Genomic DNA, 22,369 nt, shown 5'->3' on the forward strand with positions numbered 1-22,369 from the left:
CTTCTGCCCTTCCTCCCCTTCCAAGCAGTGGAAGTTTTTTCCCACAGTTCTTCAGTTTGTCCTAATTTTTCAGTTCCATAGCATTGACCGAGTCACTAGAGACAATAGTGGGTGAGATCCTGTATGTCATCAAATACTTCTTGCTATTGTAGGCAAATGCCCCCGGGTCTGGACAGAGCAGTGCAATTAAATTTCCCTCTGAGCTGTCAGTTTTACTGTTAGACATTCAGTACCACATGGAATTTGAGTTACAGATCCCAAATTTAGCTTTTAGCACCTTTGCTTTTTTGAAAATGCTTGTCTGTCATTCAGTAACCTTGATATTAAATGTCTTAGCTTTGCAACATGCATTTATTTCTAGGAGTAACTGTCATGGTACTTTGGTTTTAACTATTAAGGCCTGACCTGTAACAAGGTGAATTACTATTTAAATACAGTCTCAGTACTGTTTGCTATAGGAAAGTTCTCTCCATGTAAAAGCAACATTCAATCAAAGGAAATGCCCCTTTCAAAATCATAAAGCCTGTCTGAACTTATTTTTGCTTCCATTAAGAAAACTGTGTGAGATCTACTGGGCCCTCCTCCCCAAGGAGGTGGGATTTGTTGCCTAGGCAATCTAACGAACATGCCTCTGAAGCCACATCCATTACGGTACATTACCAGTTCATACAGCTGGTTCCAGTGGGGCAACTTCCCTCAGACCTCTGAGGACGTACGTGAATCTTGCAGGCGAGGGAAGGACACACAAAACAGATTCATGTTATGCACCATGCTTAGATTAGTGTAATTCCACTGAGGGAGACAGAACTATTTCTAGTTTAGTCCATTAATTTGTAAATAGGAAGACCTATAGACTCAAATGTGGGATGCTATATGGTCTGTTGAAATTAGCAGAGAAATGGGAAATCACATAGCTAATCAGTGCAGGGGTTTGTCAATTAATCCAGTACCCATGACCGTTACCAGTTACCTTCAGAGGATGCCAAAGGAAAATATGTAAAGGCAAACTGGGATTTTTTTACTTACTGTAAAGGCTTTTTTGTTTGATTGGGGGTTTATTTTATATTTTCAAGTATTACCCTTTAGTGAGTGACTGGCTCACTGAAACCTGGAAGCTTTTGCTTCTGAATTCTTGACCCACTCTTCCATAACCCGTAACTTACCCGCAATCTGAGAACAGCGTGTTCATACAAGCGTCTGCTACTTTTCAATCCTACTCAATCCCATAATAACTTCTTATAATTAATTCCACAAGCAATATGCATGATATGTGTAAAAACAGCGTTCTTTTGTCATTGTTACATTATTGACATTATATTTAATATTGACCTCTTAAACATGATACAAGATAAACAGGGATGTTTAGTTTATTTCTTTTCATTTAGCAGTAGTGTCTTTCCACGCCTATAGTTGCTTTGTCACATCTATACATTCTGTTACAGATATACTGTAGGTAGAGTATCTAGAAATGAAACCAAGGTTGTATATTAGAATATATCACTAGTACATACACCAGCATTAAAGTTTTCCCAGTTTTTTTGAATGTTTCTTTCTATGTTGTCTTTACATTTTCTTTGCTTAAAAACATAAAGCCAAGAAATATATCACAACCCCCCCCCGCCCACTGGGGAATGCCCGCCAGTGAGCCAGTCAGTAGCAGCGCATTCTCAGGAATTAATACTGTTATTGCTACGTTCTTATTCGCATTTATATAATCAAAGTAATTTCTGCCAGCATACATTACTGTTGCATGTGTAACAGTGAATTCCCCACATCACTGTATGCCATCTCAGGAAAGTTTCTGGGTTTGTAAGTCCCAAGCACCCTGCAGCTCATCACTGACAGAAGCTCTTAGCGTGACTGCAGAAGCAGCAAACCACAAGACAGCCTTCTGCAAGTTATTAAAAATAATAATAAAAAAAAATATTTAAAAAAAACAGCTGCAAACTATAACCTCAATAAAGGTGCTTTCATTATGTTTTCATGCTGCAGGATGAAGCTAATTTTAAAAAGACATTCCTGTGCAAAATGTTGTCATAAAGGGACAGTGGCTTTTATTACCAGCCTGGTTCTTCGGGGAATTACAACCTCAGCGATTTTAATTTGCACCAGACAGAAAGTTGCTATGCTAGTCATTAGCCCAGATGCTAATTTCCATATAAATATTGCTTTAATTATGTAAGGAAATTTGTCATTTCAGGGACTCTGTGTTACTGGAGTCAACAAAACGTGTGATTTTTAAACCTGTATTTTGCAGGTTTTTCTTTATGTTGTGAGACTGCGGTGACAAATTTTCATCTGTTTGAGCTCAGATTCTTTTGGTTTTGTGCAGAAGAAACTAGAGGTTGATAAAATCACGGCTGTTTCACCGATGTCCGGGCACAGCTGTGAAGATACCTGCAGGCAGACATTCCGCAAGGGGGTCTCCAGTGGCATCAGCAAGTTTCCAACCCAAGCTTAGGTTACAGGATGGAGTCTGTCACCAGCGTAAGGCTGAATTTACCAGTGTACTGAGGGAAGATTAGCCGGGACTGCTGTAACCGATGTTTGACCTCAGAAAACACCGGCCTCCCCTGCAGAAACCAGAGGAACTCGGGAGGCTGGAGCAGCCAGAGCTGCCGCAGGCAACTTCAGGCCACACAAGGGCTGCCCCTGCGGAGGGGTCACCCTGAGGCGGCCTGGAGCTGTCTGCCTCGCTCAAAAAGGGCGTTAAGGAAGCAGATTAAAGCACTGGGCTTTGGCATTGTGTAAAACACTAGGTTGTCACTAGGTCTGTGCATTCATCATGCAAAAGACAGAAATCTCATAGCCCAGTTAGGCAGAGCATCCCTGCTCATTCAGAGGGAAATCCTGTCTTCCTTCCTTTGCCACTGTGGGTGTTAAAGGCAGTGGTTTGTTTTTCCCTTATTGCTCTGATTGTTCATCTGGGTTTCTTCAAGTTATTTTTGGAGGTCTTCATTGCCTGGCCTCCGTCTTGCCCCCCAGCCATGAGGGAGCCCTTGCAGCAGGAGGCAGAGGCCTCTCTCTCTCCCAGCAGCAGCTGCTGTGACGTTTATTTGAGTTTGCCGTTGTGTTTTCTGCAGCTTGTGAAGCAACCCAGATATTTCACACTTGGGGCATGGATTAATTACGTTTCTTTGTGAAGGACACACTGTAACTGCTGCCTGAAGTCTGCCTGATTTCTGTCAGCTCTGCTCAATAAGAACAAAATACAATAAGTGGGTTTTATGAAACCAAAATGAGCAGGTAAGCAGGTGCGGAATCTGATATCTGTTCTTCTTCCCTCCGTACCCAGAGTGTGAGCCCATAGAAGCTATAGCCAAGTTTGACTACGTTGGAAGGTCTGCACGAGAACTCTCGTTCAAGAAAGGAGCTTCCCTGCTGCTCTATCACCGAGCGTCTGAAGACTGGTGGGAAGGAAGGCACAACGGAATTGACGGCCTTGTCCCTCACCAGTACATAGTGGTGCAGGATATGTAAGCAGTGTCTGGCATAACTGGGTTCATGGTGGGGCGTAAAAACATGCTGAAGCAATTAACAAAGTGATTTTCAAGCTGTACAGTGGTTTGAAGGCCCAGGTAGAGAAAACATTAGCCTTCTATGCAGGATGTCTCTGTCTTCATTGCCCTGAATTGACAGCTCTTCATCAAAAGCTACTACAAGGCTAAGCTACTTTGTTTATATTCCTTATGATTATATTCATTAAGAGGTGGACACCGCTGCATCTCTTTTAATTTGACTATCTCTTTGTAGCAATTGCTGACATTTAACTTCAGAATAGCAAGGGCTGGAGTAATACAGCCCTAAACTCTTATTTTACAGTATTAAGCATGTGTTTTGCCAAGGAAGACAAAGTTGTTGTTTACAGAAAAGGCTGCAGTCAAAATGTGAAGATCTCGGTAAAGAGAAGGATTATAAGCAATTTTTGGAGTGTCTTGTAACATGCCTGCTTTTCTTAAGGGGATTAAAATCTGGGAGTGCCCAGATGTTCTCTGTCCCACCTAACTACTGACTTCTCATCTCACCGTGTGCGTTCTGTTCAGGGATGACACTTTCTCAGATACGCTGAGCCAAAAAGCAGACAGTGAAGCCAGCAGTGGACCCATAACCGAAGACAAGTCGTCATCAAAGGACATGAACTCTCCCACTGACCGTCACTCTGATGTGTATTTAGGAAGGTAAGCTTGAGCATAACATTTTCAGTAGGACTGCTCACAGCTCAGGTAACACAGCAATTACTTCTCCATTTGCTTATGGTGGGTCTCTACAACTTGTCATGTAACCACTTCTTCATTGGTGCAGGCAAAGAAAGAGATCAGAACCTCCACCTCCTCTAAGACGCCCCGGGCGGAGCAGTGACGGTCACTGCCCAGTGCACCCACCTCACCCCCTCTCCAACTCGTCTGTGGAGCTGGGTTCCCCCAACCTGGCAACTCACTGCAGTCCCAGGGCCCTCCTTCAAAACCGCAGCCTCAACGCCGACAGCCCTGAGAGGAGGCGTAGACCTGGACACGGCAGTCTCACCAACATCAGTAGGCACGATTCTCTGAAGAAGATTGATAGCCCTCCAATTAGAAGATCTACATCATCTGGTCAGTACACAGGTTTCAATGACCATAAACCACTGGACCCAGAGTCAATAGCTCAGGTTTGTGTCTTTTTTATTTTATGTCACACTCTGATTTTCTGAGGAGCAAGTCTCAGTGAGCAGCATAGCACAGAGCACGTACCCTGCTAAGAGTACATGTGCAGAATATCCTGCTTCGCTTTATAAACAGAGTATGTGTGAAATAAGGTGCATTAAGGGATCCCAGATAGAAGAAGCACAAGGGGTAATAGATGTTTTGGTAGCAATAAAAACAAATTATTTCCTGTTACACCATAATGAAATCGCCTCTGCCATGCAGAACACCAGGATAGTATCTGATTACAACAGCGGCGTAAATCTGTGTGCTCTGATGGAGCCTGGCCTATTCTAAATTGCATGTAATTAGTGTTCAATTATTCCTCAGTATTGTGCTTTGCAGAAAGGTGCTCTGGCTCCCTAGCAGTGACCACTGCCATTCAAAGCACAGATTTACATTCCAGGGTCCTGTGGATTTTACATAGTTTTCATATAGTTCATACCATATGTCGATTTGATGCTTGTAGTTGTGCCTAAGAACCCGATGTGCAAGACACAAATACATCGCGGGCCATCTTGTCCTTGTGTGAGCACTCACCGCTCTCATCTCTGGCAGTGAAGATGGAATAGGGAGCACCCGAATCATCAGATTTGTCTGTTGTACAGAGCTGGTAACAGCTCTTGAGCGAATAGATGCTGCTGTCTTCAGAACTCGCATTTTGTCTAGGTAGTATAACGTGATTACTGGGGGTGCCCTGAGGGCACAATATGATTGCAAAAGTATTTTACAATAACGCTGGCACTCATGTTTTAAAATTTAATGTACTGGTGATGGTTGCTTTCAAACTCCGCTTCCAACGAGGGATAGAAGGGACTGTCGTGCTTGGGTCAGAAAGCTGAACTGTGCATTAGAGAATCAGAAACTGTAAACATTGTTACTGTTTTATTTTACTGTAAGTTATTTATTTACTTTCCTGAAACCACACACAGTGCTTTTTGGTTTAAGCTGTATGCTTTCATACACAAACTAGTGATCATTTGGCACTGAGAGAACCCAAACTTTGATTAAACTGCATGAAAGTTACTGTGAGCAAACAAGGAACACCAGATATTTAATCCAGTTGTATCTCAGTGCCACTGAAAAATGGTAAACTAGTGTCTTGATGCATTCTTTCAGCATTTGTGCTAGAAATCCTGATTAAAAAAAATATTTCTTAGGTAAGCTCACTGAACAACATCTTGAAGTTTTTTCTGCGTAAATTTTAACTCAGAGAAACAGAGGAGCTGATAGACACACAAGCTTTATTTCCTTACAAAACCTTGTTTATTGTCCCCATGAGGCAATACGGATCCTGGGCACCTGGGGCACTAGATGAGGGGAGCCGTCAGCTAAGAGATGGCAAATGGACTAAAATCTTTACAGCTGTCAGTACCCAAGAGATGACAGAAATCTTCACAGTTAAAAATGCCGCTGAGAAAATATCCATTGTCCTGACAATCACTTAATAAAATGGCCTGCGGGACATAGTTTAATTGATAGTTTAAAATATTCTTAGCTGAATTTTGACTGTCTCAGGCGAACAGGTTAAATATTTGTAAATCCAGGCAAAGCTGCCACCTTGTCAATCGTAGTGTCTTTCAAATAAATCCAGTGGGAATTTGCTTTAGCGCTATAGTATTCATTGAAGAGAGGATGGTGGGCAAATCAACTCCTGCATCTTTCACCCCCTCCCACTGCTCCTCCAGTGCCATGCGTTTGGTAGCAGGTGAAATGATGTCCCACTCTCTCTGTGCTCTGACCCAGGACATCGAGGAGACGATGAACACAGCGCTGAACGAGCTGCGTGAGCTGGAAAGGCAGAGCTCGGCCAAGCACGCTCCCGACGTGGTGTTGGACACCTTGGAGCAGATGAAGAACACCCCCACCCCTGCCACCTCCACGGAGTCGCTCAGCCCTCTCCACAGCGTCGTTTTGAGGAGCTCCGAGCCCCAGATCCGCCGCAGCACTAGTTCTTCCAGTGACACCATGAGTACATTCAAGCCCATGGTGGCCCCGAGAATGGGAGTGCAGCTGAAACCTCCTGCTCTTAGGCCAAAACCTATTGTTCTTCCAAAAACAAATCCTAGCATCGGGCCTTCCCCTCCTTCCCAGGGTCCAGCTGACAAATCTTGCACAATGTAGACAGCTCAGCCACCCACAGTGCCCAGCTGGGGTATGCTAGGGAAAAAGATGGATTAACGATAGAAGTCAGGGCTCTGTAACATTGTTTGTTCATGTTTGTAACTGGAGAGGCTCTGGTTTTCAGTGTTTTTGAATGTATTGTCTGAAACTAGCTACATTAACATGGGCATTTGTATTTTGTATGGTTTCAATTAAAAGAAAAACTGGACAATTGTGCATCGTTTTAAAAAACAAACATAGACTTACTTGAAATCTTGATGCTGCACCATTTCTAATAAAAACAACACGGATCACAAACAGCTTACCACGTTGTACCGTACTTCACAGTCTTACTGTAGCTATATAATAACAGATCCTGCACAAAACTAGGGGGTGGGGGGGTCAGGGGAGGTGGGACCTCTGATTTCTGGGTCACCAAACCAAATCTCAAGCAGGTTAGTAAGAGCTGAAATCTAGGATGTGAGGATTAAGTGTCTGTGTGGAATGTCTAAGTCATCTCAGGCCACATTTCTTATTTAAGACACACCAAAAAAAAAAAAAGAAACACCAAACCCTCACAACTCTCACAATTGGCACCGAGCTTTAGCTTTCTTGTTGTCAGTCTCCTGAGAGACAAGTGGTGGATGGATCTGGAGATCACATTGCTCTCACCGATAAAAAGCAGCATTCCAGGTCACAGCTAAAGCACATCTTCAGAAACTCCTTTTGCTGTCCTCTGTAATAGCGTACCTTTTCCCGTGAAGCTAGACCTTCGTTCTCTGATGTCACGTTTTTCACAAAAAAGCTACATTCTTTTGAAGTTCATAGTTGAGCAAGCCAGGCTCCGGGAGTACACGAACCCACTGGTCCATTAGGCTGGCTGGTAGGCGATTAAAAGGCTCAACTTCACAGTAATACAGCAAAGTATCCTGTTGACTTTGTTGCTCATTGTCCGTAAAGGCACAATTTGAGCTGGAGTAGCCGGAGTCCCGGGCTGACCCGGCTCCACTGGCCGCCTTGCGGGGCATGGACACTGCGCTCCTCGGCAGTGGGACGGGAGTCTCTGAGAGGGGCTGCCTCCTGCCCACTTCTGCTGCCTAGATTCAAGTTGGCTAAAGTTTTCCATAACCACTTCCCCCTTTCCCACTTCCCTTTATATTTTTTTAAACGGCAGAAATCAGTACCTTTCTTATGTCTGCGTGAGTGACGTCTGTCAACTTCGCTTAGCGCTCTGTTAAACTTTGTTAGGCGCGAATTAATACAGCTGTTTTGCACATTGCAACAGTAAGCCATAGTATTATTTCTGTGAATACATTTTCCAACATCCAATCCATAAAATAAGTTTCAATGAAGAAGATGGGGAAAAAAAAGAAAACAATTGTGGCTCACCTACAGGAGTGCAACTGGCTTTAAGATCTGTTTTCCATGTATTATTTAAGATCTCACTGTTGGAAAGCCTGAAGTTTTACCACTCGCCATACATAAAAAATTGAGTATGGGAGGGAAAAAGTAGTGACAAAATTTGATGGACATAATTACTGAGGTGACAGGGGTGATTTCCTGTTGGTTTTTTTAGGAGTAATTTGTTCCTGCTCTGGTTTCCACCCAGTAGATAGGAAATGCGAAGCCCCAGGTGTGAAAAGAATCCCATGAACCGCCTCTGAGAGCCAAACTGCTCCTGGTGTTTGCAAACCCATCTCAATCCAGCCACAGACTTCATGTACATCTGGATTGAAGACTAAGTCTTAATCCCCTGCAGCGGACTGTGCAGCATCAGTTGGTGAGCACCCAGTCCTTGTGACTGTACTGCCTAGTCCTAAAGCCAGAGCGAGAGCCTAAGCCAGGCCAGCCCCAGCTGCAGACCAGCACTGGTCCGTAGGGTCTGTTCACTCGGTCGGGACCAGAGACATTTTCAAGTAGTTCCCCAGTTTACTAGGATCAGTGGAACAAACTGGAATTTCAGCATTCTTTTACATGCAGTTTTAGTCTAGTGTTTTTAAATTAACCCACCTGGCATAATTGAGATGGATACCTGTATCTTTAAATTGCATAGGGAATTTTGTATGTTTAAATAACTGTACTGGACTCCATAATGCTTATATTAGAAATTGTTTAGCAAAAGAAAATATTAGAAACAGTGCATTTAGTGAATGCATCCTCTTAGTGCATTCACACAGTTAAATGTGTAGTTTGATGGTTATTATAGATACTTAAAAGTATAGTAAGTGGATATGTAACAGGAAAGACTGCTACAACTACAGACGTACTAAAGGGTAACTCCTGCACACCTAATCCAATCAGTATTGTCCTTTACTGTCAAGTTTGATGAGTTGCAGTACTGGTAGCTACCTGCTTGTTGACTGTTACCTAATTGTGTCAATGTACATCTGTAGTATGTACATGTGAAAGTGCCTTTAAATTTTAGAGGAGCTTTAGCCTTGCTCTTGTACTGTTGCATTTCCATTGCATCCTTCCCTGTTTGTGTATGGCTGCGTTCCCATTGCATTCCTTCCACTCTTGAAGAACAAAGAAAAACATGGAAATTTCACAGTTCTGGAAGAGAAATGTACTGTTAATCTGTTGTGACAATGCACTTTTATGTATAGTACTGTACATTTTTGGCATGTACCATTACAAGCTTCAGTATACATTCAGGTTTGTTCCTCATACTGTACCTTTATAATAAAGATGATAGTTCTGTCTGTGCGTGTAGTTTTGCTGGGTAAACTGCCACATTTTTTAAGGTGGATTGCCAATCCACCATCCACATAAAAAATATCAGGATCCTCCAGCCACCTACACCTGGCATCAAGTCCCATCACCGTCTGGCCTGAAGAAGTGCTTGTTCCTGAACAGGCTCCTACCTGACTTGGATCACCATCCCCATAAGCTCAAAGTCCCTCCATACCTGAAGACCTCCCACATAGACCCACCAACCTCACATGGTTCTGCTTTAGCACCCATGGAGGGCGGCCAACTCCCGCTCATGCTGCCTGTGGGACCCCCTGCCACTCACTTGGCCGTCACCCCGTCACCAGTCTCCTCCTCCCCACAGGAAAAAATGGGGTGAAAAAAACACTCCCAACTTCCACATTTTAAATACACATTCCCAGAGTGAAAAGAAAGTCTACCTGGGGCTCTTACTTACAGCAGAAAAAGGGAGGCCACCGCACTGGGGTTGGGGGCTTGTGCCACAGCTTATCTTCAGTGACTCGTCCAGGTAATGGTGGCAACACACACACCTGTGGAGTTGGGCCCAGGAACTGGAGGACTGTGAGCATCAGGCTGTTGGCTGCACAGGGGACGTTCAGTCATGGATCAGACATTGTCGAGGACAATTCCTGAGCTTGGCCTGCGGCTGCATGGACAGACCCACCATGCTGCCCAACTTACATGTGTTTATGGAGAGAAGAGCTACTTGGAAATGCATTTTCAATCCTTGCTTAAAATTTTTTAAAAATTTTAAAAATCTTTAACAGGCAGGAGCCACAGCTGAAGGGGCTGGTTTTAAAGTCATCTCTGGTTGTGGTTGAGGACCACCATCTGCCTGGAGGGAAAGAAGGGGCCAGATGTCAGGTGGTGTGGGGCAGTACAGGGGGATGGACACACCAGCCACCCCAGCTCAGAGCAGGACTTCTGTTCTTCATGCTGGGAAAACTGCCATAACACAACTGGTCGTTAGTGGGCCCATCAATCAGCCTGTGCTGGCAGCCTTTCTACCGCAGTGTCCAGTGACCTACTTTGGGTATTTCTTCTTGTCCCCTACTGCACAAAAGCCAACTAAGACATTCAGGAGGAGACAGTAGAGGTCATTCCTCCCTCAAGGTCCTGCAGAGCCCAGAGGATACAACCGAATTTCCACAGTCAGCCCATATGCTGGTGAGGAGAAAGGCTTCTGTGGTGGTTTTTAATCTGTTTTAAAATAAATAAGAAAACACTAGAAGAGAGGTCTCTTCCCATTGTGTAATGTGAAGTTTCCGTGTTGCACTGCGCTGATTTCTTAGCTTGCTTCCAGGTTGTGTAGTGGATGAAAGCGCAGCTCTCACCAAGATAGCCAAAGGTTTTGGCAGGTGACAGGGAACCGCTGACATTACTGGCACTTGTTTTGCTGAGAAAAGTGTGTTGACTGAACAGAAAATGAGCAGCAGTGGCAACGGGGTGTTTAACTCTCGGGCCACAGCTGAAAATCGCTGTTTCAAGCCAGGTGCAGCCCCAGGACACAGCAGTGCCCCGGTCCGCACAATCACCTGCTCAGCCTGCATAAGGAAACCGCAGAGGATCAGCCCAGGTTTTGTTCTCCTCAGTAGAGACACATGGTTTGTTACTTGCTGTGCAGCTCATGGGGACTTACCCTGCCCGGAAGGATCCGCAGTTGCTCTGTTCAACCACAGCTACTCTGGGACAAGCCTTGGTGTTAATCTGGATGGTACCGGTACTTGGGGAACAACTGAAACCAGCCTAAGTATTAACTAGCGATGGCACAGGATGAAAGTGCCATTCTTGTAGGTAAGAATATTGCTTTTTCCATTAACTTGGTTCTTGGGGGAGATGGTGAGGGAAACTATAGCCTGTGAAAGCCCAAATAGATCAACAATTTAGCATCTTAAAATCCAGTTAGCTAAAACAGTTAAATTACTGTTTAAAAAAATAATAAGACCACCCCCTAGCTTAGACATGCCTCTGTAACTACAGCCTCTACTCCTTTGCTTTCTGCCTTACTCCAAGGCATTTGCAGCTGCTGCTGCAGCTCTCTGTGCTCCAGCAGACCCGGTGTGAACAAGGTTTCCTGCCGGGTACTGGGATCCTTGTGACTTGGGGGTGTCAGTCCCTCTCTCCCCCTCAGTGCCACAGCCCACGGCAGCCCCAGCCCGGCTCACACTGTCCCCCAGCCCGGCACTCAGCCCCGCTGGATCCCCCACCTCCCTCTGACCGCCCCTCTGCCCCCCAGCCCCAGCAGGACAGTGACCCTGGCACTGTATTTCGGTTCCTCTCATCCGGGCGTCCGGCTGATCAACAAGGGCAGTGCTGGTGGGCAGAAAAAAAGGAGGTGGCAGGTCAAGGACCAGGCAGCTGATGCACCATCCCAGGCAGCGGGGAGAAAAAACTTGTGTGGTGGTGCTAAGCCAGACTTAAGGGAGAAAAGAACAATGTATTTGCTTACCTTCTCACTCAGACTGGAAGGCTACATGCAGAATTTGATGCTGGCTGACAGATTAAATAGAATTAAATAACATAAACTGGGTCTGGCTGAATGGGACAAGTCAGCGGGCTTTCTCCCACCTTTCTCAATACATGCATGCAAATCAAAACCAGCAGCAACACAGATTTTATGCCACACTCTGCAGTCAGCTGCGCCCGTGCCCCACGGCAGCACAAGGATGGCGCATCCCGGTTGTGCCGCTGCCACCTCCCAGCCGGGTCTGGCCACGCTGGCCACCACAGGCACCCCAGAGCGGCTTTTTCGTCCAGGGTTGGAGGTTGGGGCTTTTTCCTTTTTTTTTAATTAACAAACCACATTAATCTCTTTTTTTTTTCTTTTTTTTTTTCAAGTAGCATAGCAATGGCATAGGAGTGCAAAGTACAAGGCGAAACAAATTCAGCTGTAAAATAAGACAGACGAGTGGTTCTGTGCAACAGACGTCAGGCACTTGTGGGATTGAAATCAATAGTAGCTGCACTCAGTGGGGCAGCGTGGATAAACCAAACCCAAACCCCGCCTGTTCTTGTTTCCGTGGAGCACATCGATTCCTCCCTTACTATCTGCCACGTGTGTTTTCGGTAGCATAGATTGACATCTGCAAACACTGACCAGACAACATAAAATAGTGGTTTGCATTTATTTTAATGAATTACCCTCTGGGAGGGACAAATCACTGGTACCGCTCTGGAGAGGAATAAGGCGGTCACTGAAATGGTCGTTCTTCTGGCAGTGACTTCTTGATTACAATGAAATAGTATTAACATGGAGATTGCTAATGGAGTCATGAATGGTGAATTAAAGTGTACTAAAAGTGGAAAATACCTAAAATCCTTCACAACTTTGACAAACAACTGCTGAGTACTGTAAAATGACTCAGTGCAACACATATTTTTAATTGTTTTTTCCTGCCTACAATATTTTCAGAGGTAGCAATTACAGTACCACGCCAGCACCCCTGGTAACCATCACCAAGGTGAACACAACGGGGTTATCCACCAATACTCACAGGTTTAAACTGAATTTCATACCGATGGTTTTCTCAACAATTAAAATGTTTTTTCCTGAACGGTCCTCCAAGAACGTGTCAAAACTTAATTTCAGACCTAGCACCAAGGCCTTTTTTTCCTTTGTCACACACATCACAAAGCTTATTTTATGGCTAAACCAAACTTACTGGCACATTATCAATTAGCCAGCCAGGACTCTTTTCCTCCACGTTGCTCTTACAGCATTCAATAAAATGGGCGCTGGTCTGCAGATGCCTGCCCTACTATTATTTTTAGCAGCTCTGCTTCTCCCTAGACAAAATCTTAGAGAGAGAGAGATTGATATAAGCTGTACTTCACAGGACAACATCCACACATCTGCACAGGCAAAAATACAGCACTTCAAATGGCACAAATATCAATTCAAAAATAGAAAGAACCAAAATCTATTTGCATGCAAGGTGCACTGAAACCAAGACACATTTCTTTCAGCTGATAAAGCCAAAGGCTGTGAAAGCCATCCCTCTGTATATGCTGGTTTATTCCACCAAGGCCTAGGATTTTATCTCTATAATCTCCACGTCTCTGCTCAGGGAAATACAAAGGACAGAAAAGAGCTGGGGGAAGGGTGCGGGAGAAACCGCTTTCTAATGTGGTAGCCCAAAACAGTAATCTTGCAGCCAAAATCGCTCACTTGCCATGAGAGTGGCGTCTGGGCCAGCAATATGGGAAAGTCACCGCACATTCAAGGGCGCTGGGCAGGGTGCTGGCTGGATGCCTGTCCCTGCTCGTCCCCCTGTCCTCTCCCACCCTGTCCTCCCCGTCACCCTCCTCTGTGTCCCACACCTCCCATCACCTGGGGAGACAAAATCAAAGGCAAACCCACCCAAACGCCACAACACTGGGCAATGCCCTCTTCAGCTTTTTGAGGCAAACATTTCCAGCGGGCAGCTCTTGCACGAGCCCCGGCCTCCCACTTGCTCTTTCTGCTGTGGCATCTGAAGCCACAACAAAAATCAAGTTTTCTGACCACATTTCAAGTCTGCTGCTGGTCTCTCAGCATTTCCTTCCAAAGGTTATTAGCTCAGTTTCTATGAAAGGTGAAACAAAGTCTTTGGTGAAAGCCATCGGGTTTGTCCATGGCAATACATTCATTTAGAAAGTTTTCCGTTTTTTAGCAAAGGATTCAAGCAAAGAGGTGATGAACCAGGTCCAGGTTACTCCTGTGTGCCTGAGGTACCAGGAGGTATTCTGCAGCAGGGTCTCCTCCCTGCCAGGATGGGGGGAAAGAAGCAGCACTGGCTGGGGGAAGTTGCAGGATACTTTAACCCCTGTTTTCTCTGACATTTCAACAATTAAAAGATCATGGAGGGGAAAACAAACAAACAAACAAAATTACTATAATTAGGTGAAAAGCGATGCTTGAATTCCTATCAAACTTCCTACCCACCACAAGTTTTTTGTGTCTGTTATGTTGTTGTTGAAGGCAGGAGTGACAGCTCATGCTGCAGCAGGACACCAGGACCACACAAGAAGACTTGATAGACTTACCAAGCGGGAGGCGAGACACCGGGCATGGACGGGCAACCAAAGGCACCACCGGATTATTTCCCCCAGGCACAGATACAAACCCACCTCTGGGATGATTATTTGTAAAACTGCCCTGTTTGATGCAAGGCCGAGAGTCCTTTGGAAACTTCGGTTCCCTTTGAGTTGTTACACGCACCACTGGGAGCATGAAATACAAAGCAATTTATTTTAAGTTGTAGTTGCTACCTTGGGGTATCGAGATATTAAAAATTCACAGTTGCTGACAATTTGTGAGGTTTTTCCGTGGGGTTTACCTTTTACGGAGCCCTGAACGCACACCTGATGGCGGGAGCGCTGGCGTTCGGCCCGCGCCACATCACGCACCTCCAAAGCAAGAGCCACCAGCGGGTTAACCCACATAAAAACATACGCCTTGTGCTCCAGAACACACCATTTGGATTTTTATAAGGGAAAAACCCTCCAGAAGGCTTAAGCTAAACTGTCCAACAGCCCCAGTCTGGCTTCTCTTTAAATTTGACTAATTATTTCACAAGTGACACCCTTTCTCCCAGACTTAAATACGAACTGAATCGGTTCTATGGTCCTTTAAGAGACTCAAGATTTACAACTGCATCTCTCATTCTATATATTACACATTAACTCCACACTGCATCTTTATGAAAGTATTTTATATCTAGGTAATTTATAAATTGCAGAAGGCTGGCCTGTAAAGATATCGTACAGCAAATATATTTAAGCAATCAAAAGGTCAACCACAAACTGAGAAAACATTATTTCTTGCACAGCCAAACACCTTGTTAATACGAGACATAAAACAAAATGAAGCAGCACAGGGAGAAAACAAAGCTGATTTGTAATGGGATTTTTCCCTTTCACAGTAAATTCTACAAGCTTAACTATATGTTCCATAATAAAAATGGACAAAAGAATCTCTGTAACTTGTTCTTAAATGACATTTTTGAATTAATTTTTACTGAAATGCTTTGCTGCAATTCTTTCATCCTTATAGGATAAATGCATTTCATTGTAACAATTTAGATAAAACAATTCTGCTTTAACATAAGTAAAATACTTCTGCTCTTTCTAGAATGAAACACTGCTATGAAGTATGTCTGAAAGAAATACTGTGGGTGTCACAAGGCAGATGTCCTGGTGGGACAACATCTCACGGGAAAATTGCTGGTCAGTTCTGGCAAACAGCTTTGGGATGTCTCACAGAAACCTCCTGCGGCACATGAGGAAACCCCAAATTCCAAGCTGAAGTGTGGGCGGGCAAATATTGCTATCAAAATAGTCATGTTTAAGAATATGGAGGAAGAGCTGTCAGACTAAGAACTTTTATTTGAGGGAGAGAGGTGAAAAACTCAACAGCCGCATGTTTGATTTAGGGAGTTCAGCTGAGCAACCCGAGGACACTGGAACGCGGCTGCTCTCCCTTCCTCCAGCAGCTCTGCAGGACCCCGAATAGAAGAAGTTTAACCAGTGAAATATAAGTCAGATATATTGAGGTTTCCATAACACTATTCTTAGCAGCAAGTCTCACCCCAAACTCAAGAGTCTCAGCTCTTGCCTGCTTAAAGCTCCTTCCTACCCCTTTCCTTCAGGTCACAAACACCACGGAAAGGGATGGAAACTCCTGGTCTTTGAAACCCCGGCTGTTAATTATTCATGGTTTGTAAATGTCCTGCAGGCACCGACTCCTCACAAATGTTACTTTTTTAATTAATCCATTAACATCAAGTGTCCCTTAGTTAGCTCTTAGAGCGTTTTATAGAGAAATAACCTCCATATATATATTAGGTTTTTTTAACAGCCGCTTGATTGAACTTCTACAACATCATTTTTCACTTCTCCCATTTATTGTGCAATCAATTACTTTTGAATTCCTGCAAGGATAAGATCGATAGCTCTCGGTTTCTCTCTCAATTCTCCATTACACACACACGCACACAAACAAACTGGTTTCGCACCCCTATCGCAAATCTTGAGGACAGGAGGCTTCCTACTCCCAAGGCTTTGGGAAAGTTCTCTAACATCTTTCCTCATCCAACAGACCCATCAAACAGGGATAACATTCTCCAGGTGTTTTACAGATATACATTTATTTATGTATTTTTGAAGGCTGAAGGTGACAATGTCACAAGCTGAAATCCTCTTTGATGCACTGCATGTGTTTCCTGCCATCAAAACCAGTTCATGAGCAGACCAGTTACCTTCACGTGGATGCCGACTTCTCCCTCCCAGACTTTCTTTGCATTTTAGCAAGCAGTGTTCTGCGGTACATTCACGGCAAAGCAACAAGAGCCTGTTGTCTGTGCCTTGACTTTGTTCACAGAAGGAAAAAGACTGGGCTACAAGGCCAACTTCTTCTGGTAGTTCTTTGTAGCGTCCTGCAACATCTCATTAACACTCCTTGTCACATAAAGAAACAGCGATGTACATATCAGAGGAGCTTTACTGATGTTTAAAGTTGCTTCCACTCATCTACTGACTGTGATAGTTTGTTGAACATCTTATAAAAATCTCTAGGACAAACGTTCATTCAACAGAGCTTTCTACTAAAATATTTGCAGCAATTTCATAAACTTGCCTTCTAGCAAGAGAATGAGTTTCTGAACCAACTCTGTCCCTGTAAACACTCTCCCAAAAGACGGGGGGGTTGCCTGTATCTAGTAGAGTTTGTGTAACATCATTGCAAAGTTCTCTCAGAGCTCATAAACCCCAAGTTTACACATTAGCTGACTTGTGCGTCTTACAGCCTCTGCTGTAAGAAACTACGAGTGTTGACTTCAAACAGTCCCCTTCATCTCAGCGAGCTTCAAAGTTTTTCAGCAGCTGAACACAGTTAAATCCACCTCTCTCAAGATATGGTGACAGACATTGTGTCTTCCATTTGGGATGGAGAGGGGAGGGAGCATTCAACAAGTCTGGGCATAAATCTTCTAATCTATACCAGTGTAACGCTAGAGTTATTAATGATTTCAAAAAACAGTTTTCTTTTATCATCTGAAAGACTGATAAGGTAGGAAAAAAAAAATCACTGTGCCTCGTAAGGCTTCTTGAGGTGACTTGCCAAAAATCACTCACAGTAATATACCTGCAGAACAACAATGGCATTTACAAATCTTTATTCACTGGCCTCACCCGATCTGGGACCCAGCTGGATTCACATCACAGTTTATGCCTGAATGAATATCCAAATAAAGATCTTATGAAGTCTTTCATACTTCATTTATTTGTAATTGCCCCATAACCACGGACTTGCATTAACCCAAACAAAAGCAGATTGAGCAGATCCTAGCAGAGAGCAGGGACAGCCTGGAGGGGTTCTGAACGGCTTCCAGGGCTGATGCAACACCTGAAGAAGATGACAGGCACTGCATAGGCCTCCCACATTGCCATTATTTTTTTCTGTCAACAGGACAACCCAAGGAGACTCTGGATTTAAGTCCAGCACTTAAAAGATTCAAGCAAATAAAAGCACAGAATGTTTTGTATGAAAAGCAACAAACAGTAGGGAGATGACACAGCAGAGGTGTCACATCTGCAAGATCTTTAACGAGATGTAGCAACGATTTCCCAATATTTTACACAGCTTCTTGTAAAACTAATGGTTCTGAGAAGCCTGTGTTAAGGATCCAACCAAGAAAGGCTGCACCAGGTTTGTCTACAGGTCCATGTAGCTCCATTCCCCATCCGTATCAGGAACTCCTTCACATATCCAGGGAAGTTTGGACATATCCAGCACCCAGTGGTACCTTGCTGCTTCTAACCAACTTGCAGCTGAGAGTTTGCCTCACCCAGAGGCTACATTTTTGTGCTTAGATTAACACATGGGAACCACATAGCCCAGTGAGTTTCTGAAACTTTAGTTTCTTAAGTCACAGAATCACAGAATGTTAGGGATTGGAAGGGACCTCAAAGAGTTTCACATCATTTATGGAATTATAAAACTGCGAACAAGGACAAAACAAAAGAAATTATCTTGTATAGATGTCTTAGTGATGCTGTAGAAGCTGAACTTTGCTTAGAGGAACTGGAACTGGCACTCCAGCACATGTAGCCAACAGGGACTGCTCACATCAGTCCTATGCTGAAGCACACAGCAATCAGAGGTTCTTAAAGCACAAAGAACTTAAAAAATATGACTGTGATTACTTTCTTAAATCCAAAGTTACGCAGCCTCAAGCATAATCCAGATTCCACTGCATAGGTCCAAATCCCAAGATGTTTCCAAGCCAATACTGTTCTTATGCTCCCTGGCAATAAATACAGTTCTGCTGGCACACCCAAGATTTATCTGCTAAAAAGCACAAGATAAAATAAAATATCAAAGACACTTATGAAATATCAGTGCTTTAAAGTTGTACATCCCAAATTCAGATTTACTCAGTTGCCCAGACTCCCTGGTGCCTGCAAATAGCAGCATGAATAACTTGTTGTGAAACACCACTAATGCTATTTTCAGGCTGCATTTTGAGGTGTATGGTTCAGCACAAAAACTTGCATGTAATGAAGGGTTTAGGGATCTTTAAAAGTAGATTAGGAGCTGAATGTTTTGTTTTTTAAAAACAGAATGTTTGGCTCTTTAAAAACAGCTATCATCTTGAGTCAAGCTGAATATGAGATTTCTGTCCTTACAAAACGAAATTGTTGAATATGCCCTACACTCTGGGAGTTTATTTTATTGCATAAATGAAAAAAACATAGCTGATAGGTATGCTCTTGGCTTCTATGTGGGTAAAAGAGGAGTTACACCAGCTGTCCTAAGGAGAGGAGCATTGATAGCAATATAATTTAGATACACTGTACTTGTGTACTTGACGACCTAGATGAAAAAAAGCCTGACAATGAGGAACTGATGCACAGTTCATGAGTAAGGGAAAAAGATTGTGTATTGCTCCTAAAGTCTAAGAAGGAACAGAAGGCAAAGGCAATTTAAATAAAACTGCAACAAAAAAGATGCATTTCCAAGACAGAACATACATTATTCTGTGCTAAAAGGGAGTATTTGAAGCAAATTTACTTCAGATCAGCTTAAAATTATTTTTTCAAATGGGCATGTAATGTCCTATTGAGTTGTATTATGGGCTGATTCAGAGTTGAAAAGCACACACAAGATTAAGGAAGTGTCTGGAAACAGCCCCGCTAGCAGAAGTATGTTTGATTAACACACCTTGTATGGCAGCGCACATAATTAGGTCAGGCTTAGCAACTTACGGCTTACCAGAGCTGTTCTTAACTTTCTAAACATGAAATAAAAATTTAGCATCAGTATGTGGAAAACCAGGTAATGGTACTGGAAGGACAGGTACATTCAGCCACTGCAGTAGGTGCAGCCACTTCAACCAAGGGAAAAGACAGGAGGCGAACAGTCAAGTTCAGAGCCCCCCAAAACAGCATCCATCCCCCTCCTGCAGGAACGTGACGAAAAATTGTGCTCCATCACCATGACAACTCATGCTACATCATTGCCATAGTAACCAGCTGAACATCGTTAGCTTTTTACCACACGCACAGTGGCCAACATGCCAACAAGGAGTAGCCACCACCACAGCCAGGCACTCAGCTCTGTCCTGCCGCTGGTCCTACCCCAACCCATCTTTGTGGCTTCATCTGACCTCCGTCCACATTTCCCAGCCCTGCACCACCGGCTGAGCTCCTTGTTACCACAGGCTCTCCAAAACCAAGTCCATGTCATCACCAGGGCGCTAATTTACTGCGTTTTCCTATTGCTTTCCCCCCCTGTTCGCTCAAGCGATTTATCAAGCTAAGATTAAATGTAAGCAGAAAATTTTCATCTTCCCTTTGAGTCACTGAAAATCTGTTCTATTAAACCAGCGCACCATGGGGTGGCTTTACACGCTGCATTTGCATCCCACGCACGCAGTCGCAATATCAGTTCAAAGGCACCGTCCTGTCCCCTGAAGAGCCACAATTTCAGCATCGTCATGGCGAAGGAATGTGTTTACTGTGCACCACCAAAACCCGTGTGATCATCATTTTAACACGCCCGCTCAGGCCGGGCTGCTGCCTCCCTGGCAGAGTTGTCATGGTGTGCGGTGATGCGAAACAGCAGCAGGGGAAAGACACGCTAACACTTCAGATCACATCAAAGCCGAAAAAGTTCACGGCCGGATGATGTCTTTCATCCAGCTATCTTCTAACATGGAAGAAGGAAAAATAAACACAATTGTTACTGGGGTTTGACCCAGCGCGGGGGCAGAGGGTGAAGCGTGGGTGACGCACAAGCCTGGTGGTCAGCACAGAAGGATGTAGCGGGTTTGGAGCAGTTTGTGGTGGGGGTTCTCCTTCCTACGGCCCAGGGGCACCATCCCCACCTGGACCTTGGGCACAGCAAGCCTGTGCCCCTGCTGAGCCCTGTGGATCAACCCTGCGTGCATCAATCATGCTGAAAGTGCCACAAAATCAGCTGTTGCTCCTCTCGAAGGACAGGTAGGAGAGGGCCAGGATCCTGCCGCCACCTTGGCCCTTGTATCCCCCCCACCTTCCCTCCATTTCTTGCACCCATCATCTGCCTCCCACAGCTTCTCCTTGGGCTTGATGCAGGATGCAGCATCAGTGAAACTCCCCAATTTCTGCACCGAAGGAGCACGCCCAGCATTGTCTTGTGAGGCTCGAGATGGTCCAAAGCAGCAGCAGCCCCAGCCTGAGCCACCCAGCTGGGGATCGGCCACCCAGCCCCTGCACCACCCTGTCCATGCACCTTGGCCTCCACCACTCAGGCTTGGTATGGTCTACCTTGGCTCATACGGTGCATACAGCATATATGTCACATAGATATATAACCATATACAAATATATATATAACATCATATACATATAAATATATAACATATGGTTATACCATATACATACACCATATACCATATATATTTATAGCATCTATATATATGCATATTCATATATCACAGTAACTCTGCCCACATTAGACTATCAAAACCCTTCTACTTTGCATTAGGCTTAAACTCCAGCCTGACCCTATACGGACTTTAACAGTCATTCAACCATACTGCACTTGCCTTGATAAAAAATAAGTTAGTTCTCCCACTGTTTAAGAAAAGAAAAAATAAATGAAGGAGGAAGGAAAAAACCTACCTTGTATTTTCTAAAGTGGAAAGCAATTTTAAGTGAATTAGTAGTTTTCAACAGGAAAATAATAAAAGCTTTTTTACTTTTCTTTTTTTGCAATTCAATAAAAAAGTCCCTCGCAAAGAAGATGAAATGTCATTTTAGTATTCATATATACATTAAGGTATCCTGCTATTGCTGTTTACAGCTGAAACAGAACTACATAAATCACTCAATTGGGAAAAAAGCCAACAAGACTCAAACAAACCTGACTAGAGCACTAAAACCCACCTCATGTTTATAAATGTGTAGGAGAGTATAAATTATTTTATCCTGGAAAGAGCCAGAGTCCAAAATTACTTTTTTCTTTTTGTATTAATACCGCCCTCTAGTGGCAGTTTTTCCTGCTTTACTGAAGCTAAAGGGTAGTTTTAACATACTGATTTTATGCATAAAGAAATGGTACAAAAATTGCAAATAGCAATTTGCTTACTTGCACTCAATTTTACACCCACACTCTGCAGTCTCTGAATCTCTGCAGCTTTGGAAAGAGCCGCACCTGGCTTGTTTCAAGCATAACAAGTGCCTAAGAAAATGCTACCATGAAAAGCATAAAATAATGAACTCCCTATAATGAACAGTTGCAGAATAACCGTCCAGATGGATAAGTTCCTCAGTGCTTGGTGAGCAAATTACACTCCAAAGCATGACCCTTATGCTTTTAGTATATTATTCTCTTATTAGCCCCCTGAAGA

At 43.9% G+C, this 22,369-nt stretch overlaps 1 protein-coding gene across 2 annotated transcripts in view; it reads left to right on the plus strand.

Moving 5' to 3' along the window:
• The window catches only part of SRGAP1 (SLIT-ROBO Rho GTPase activating protein 1), a gene marked incomplete at both ends in the record, with an annotated part of 142,434 nt that extends 135,628 nt beyond the window's left edge, over positions 1-6,806 (plus strand). For both annotated transcript variants that reach the window (XM_080358401.1, XM_080358402.1), the window contains 4 exons: positions 3,296-3,476; positions 4,044-4,178; positions 4,303-4,648; positions 6,429-6,806. In XM_080358401.1, the coding sequence (XP_080214527.1) occupies positions 3,296-3,476; positions 4,044-4,178; positions 4,303-4,648; positions 6,429-6,806 (1,040 nt within the window). The remainder of the gene's footprint in view (positions 1-3,295; positions 3,477-4,043; positions 4,179-4,302; positions 4,649-6,428) is intronic.
• Between the last annotated feature and the right edge of the window lie 15,563 nt (positions 6,807-22,369).

The sequence above is a fragment of the Nesoenas mayeri genome (genome assembly GCF_963082525.1).
Source record: "Nesoenas mayeri genome assembly, chromosome: 1".
Classification (NCBI taxonomy): domain Eukaryota; kingdom Metazoa; phylum Chordata; class Aves; order Columbiformes; family Columbidae; genus Nesoenas; species Nesoenas mayeri.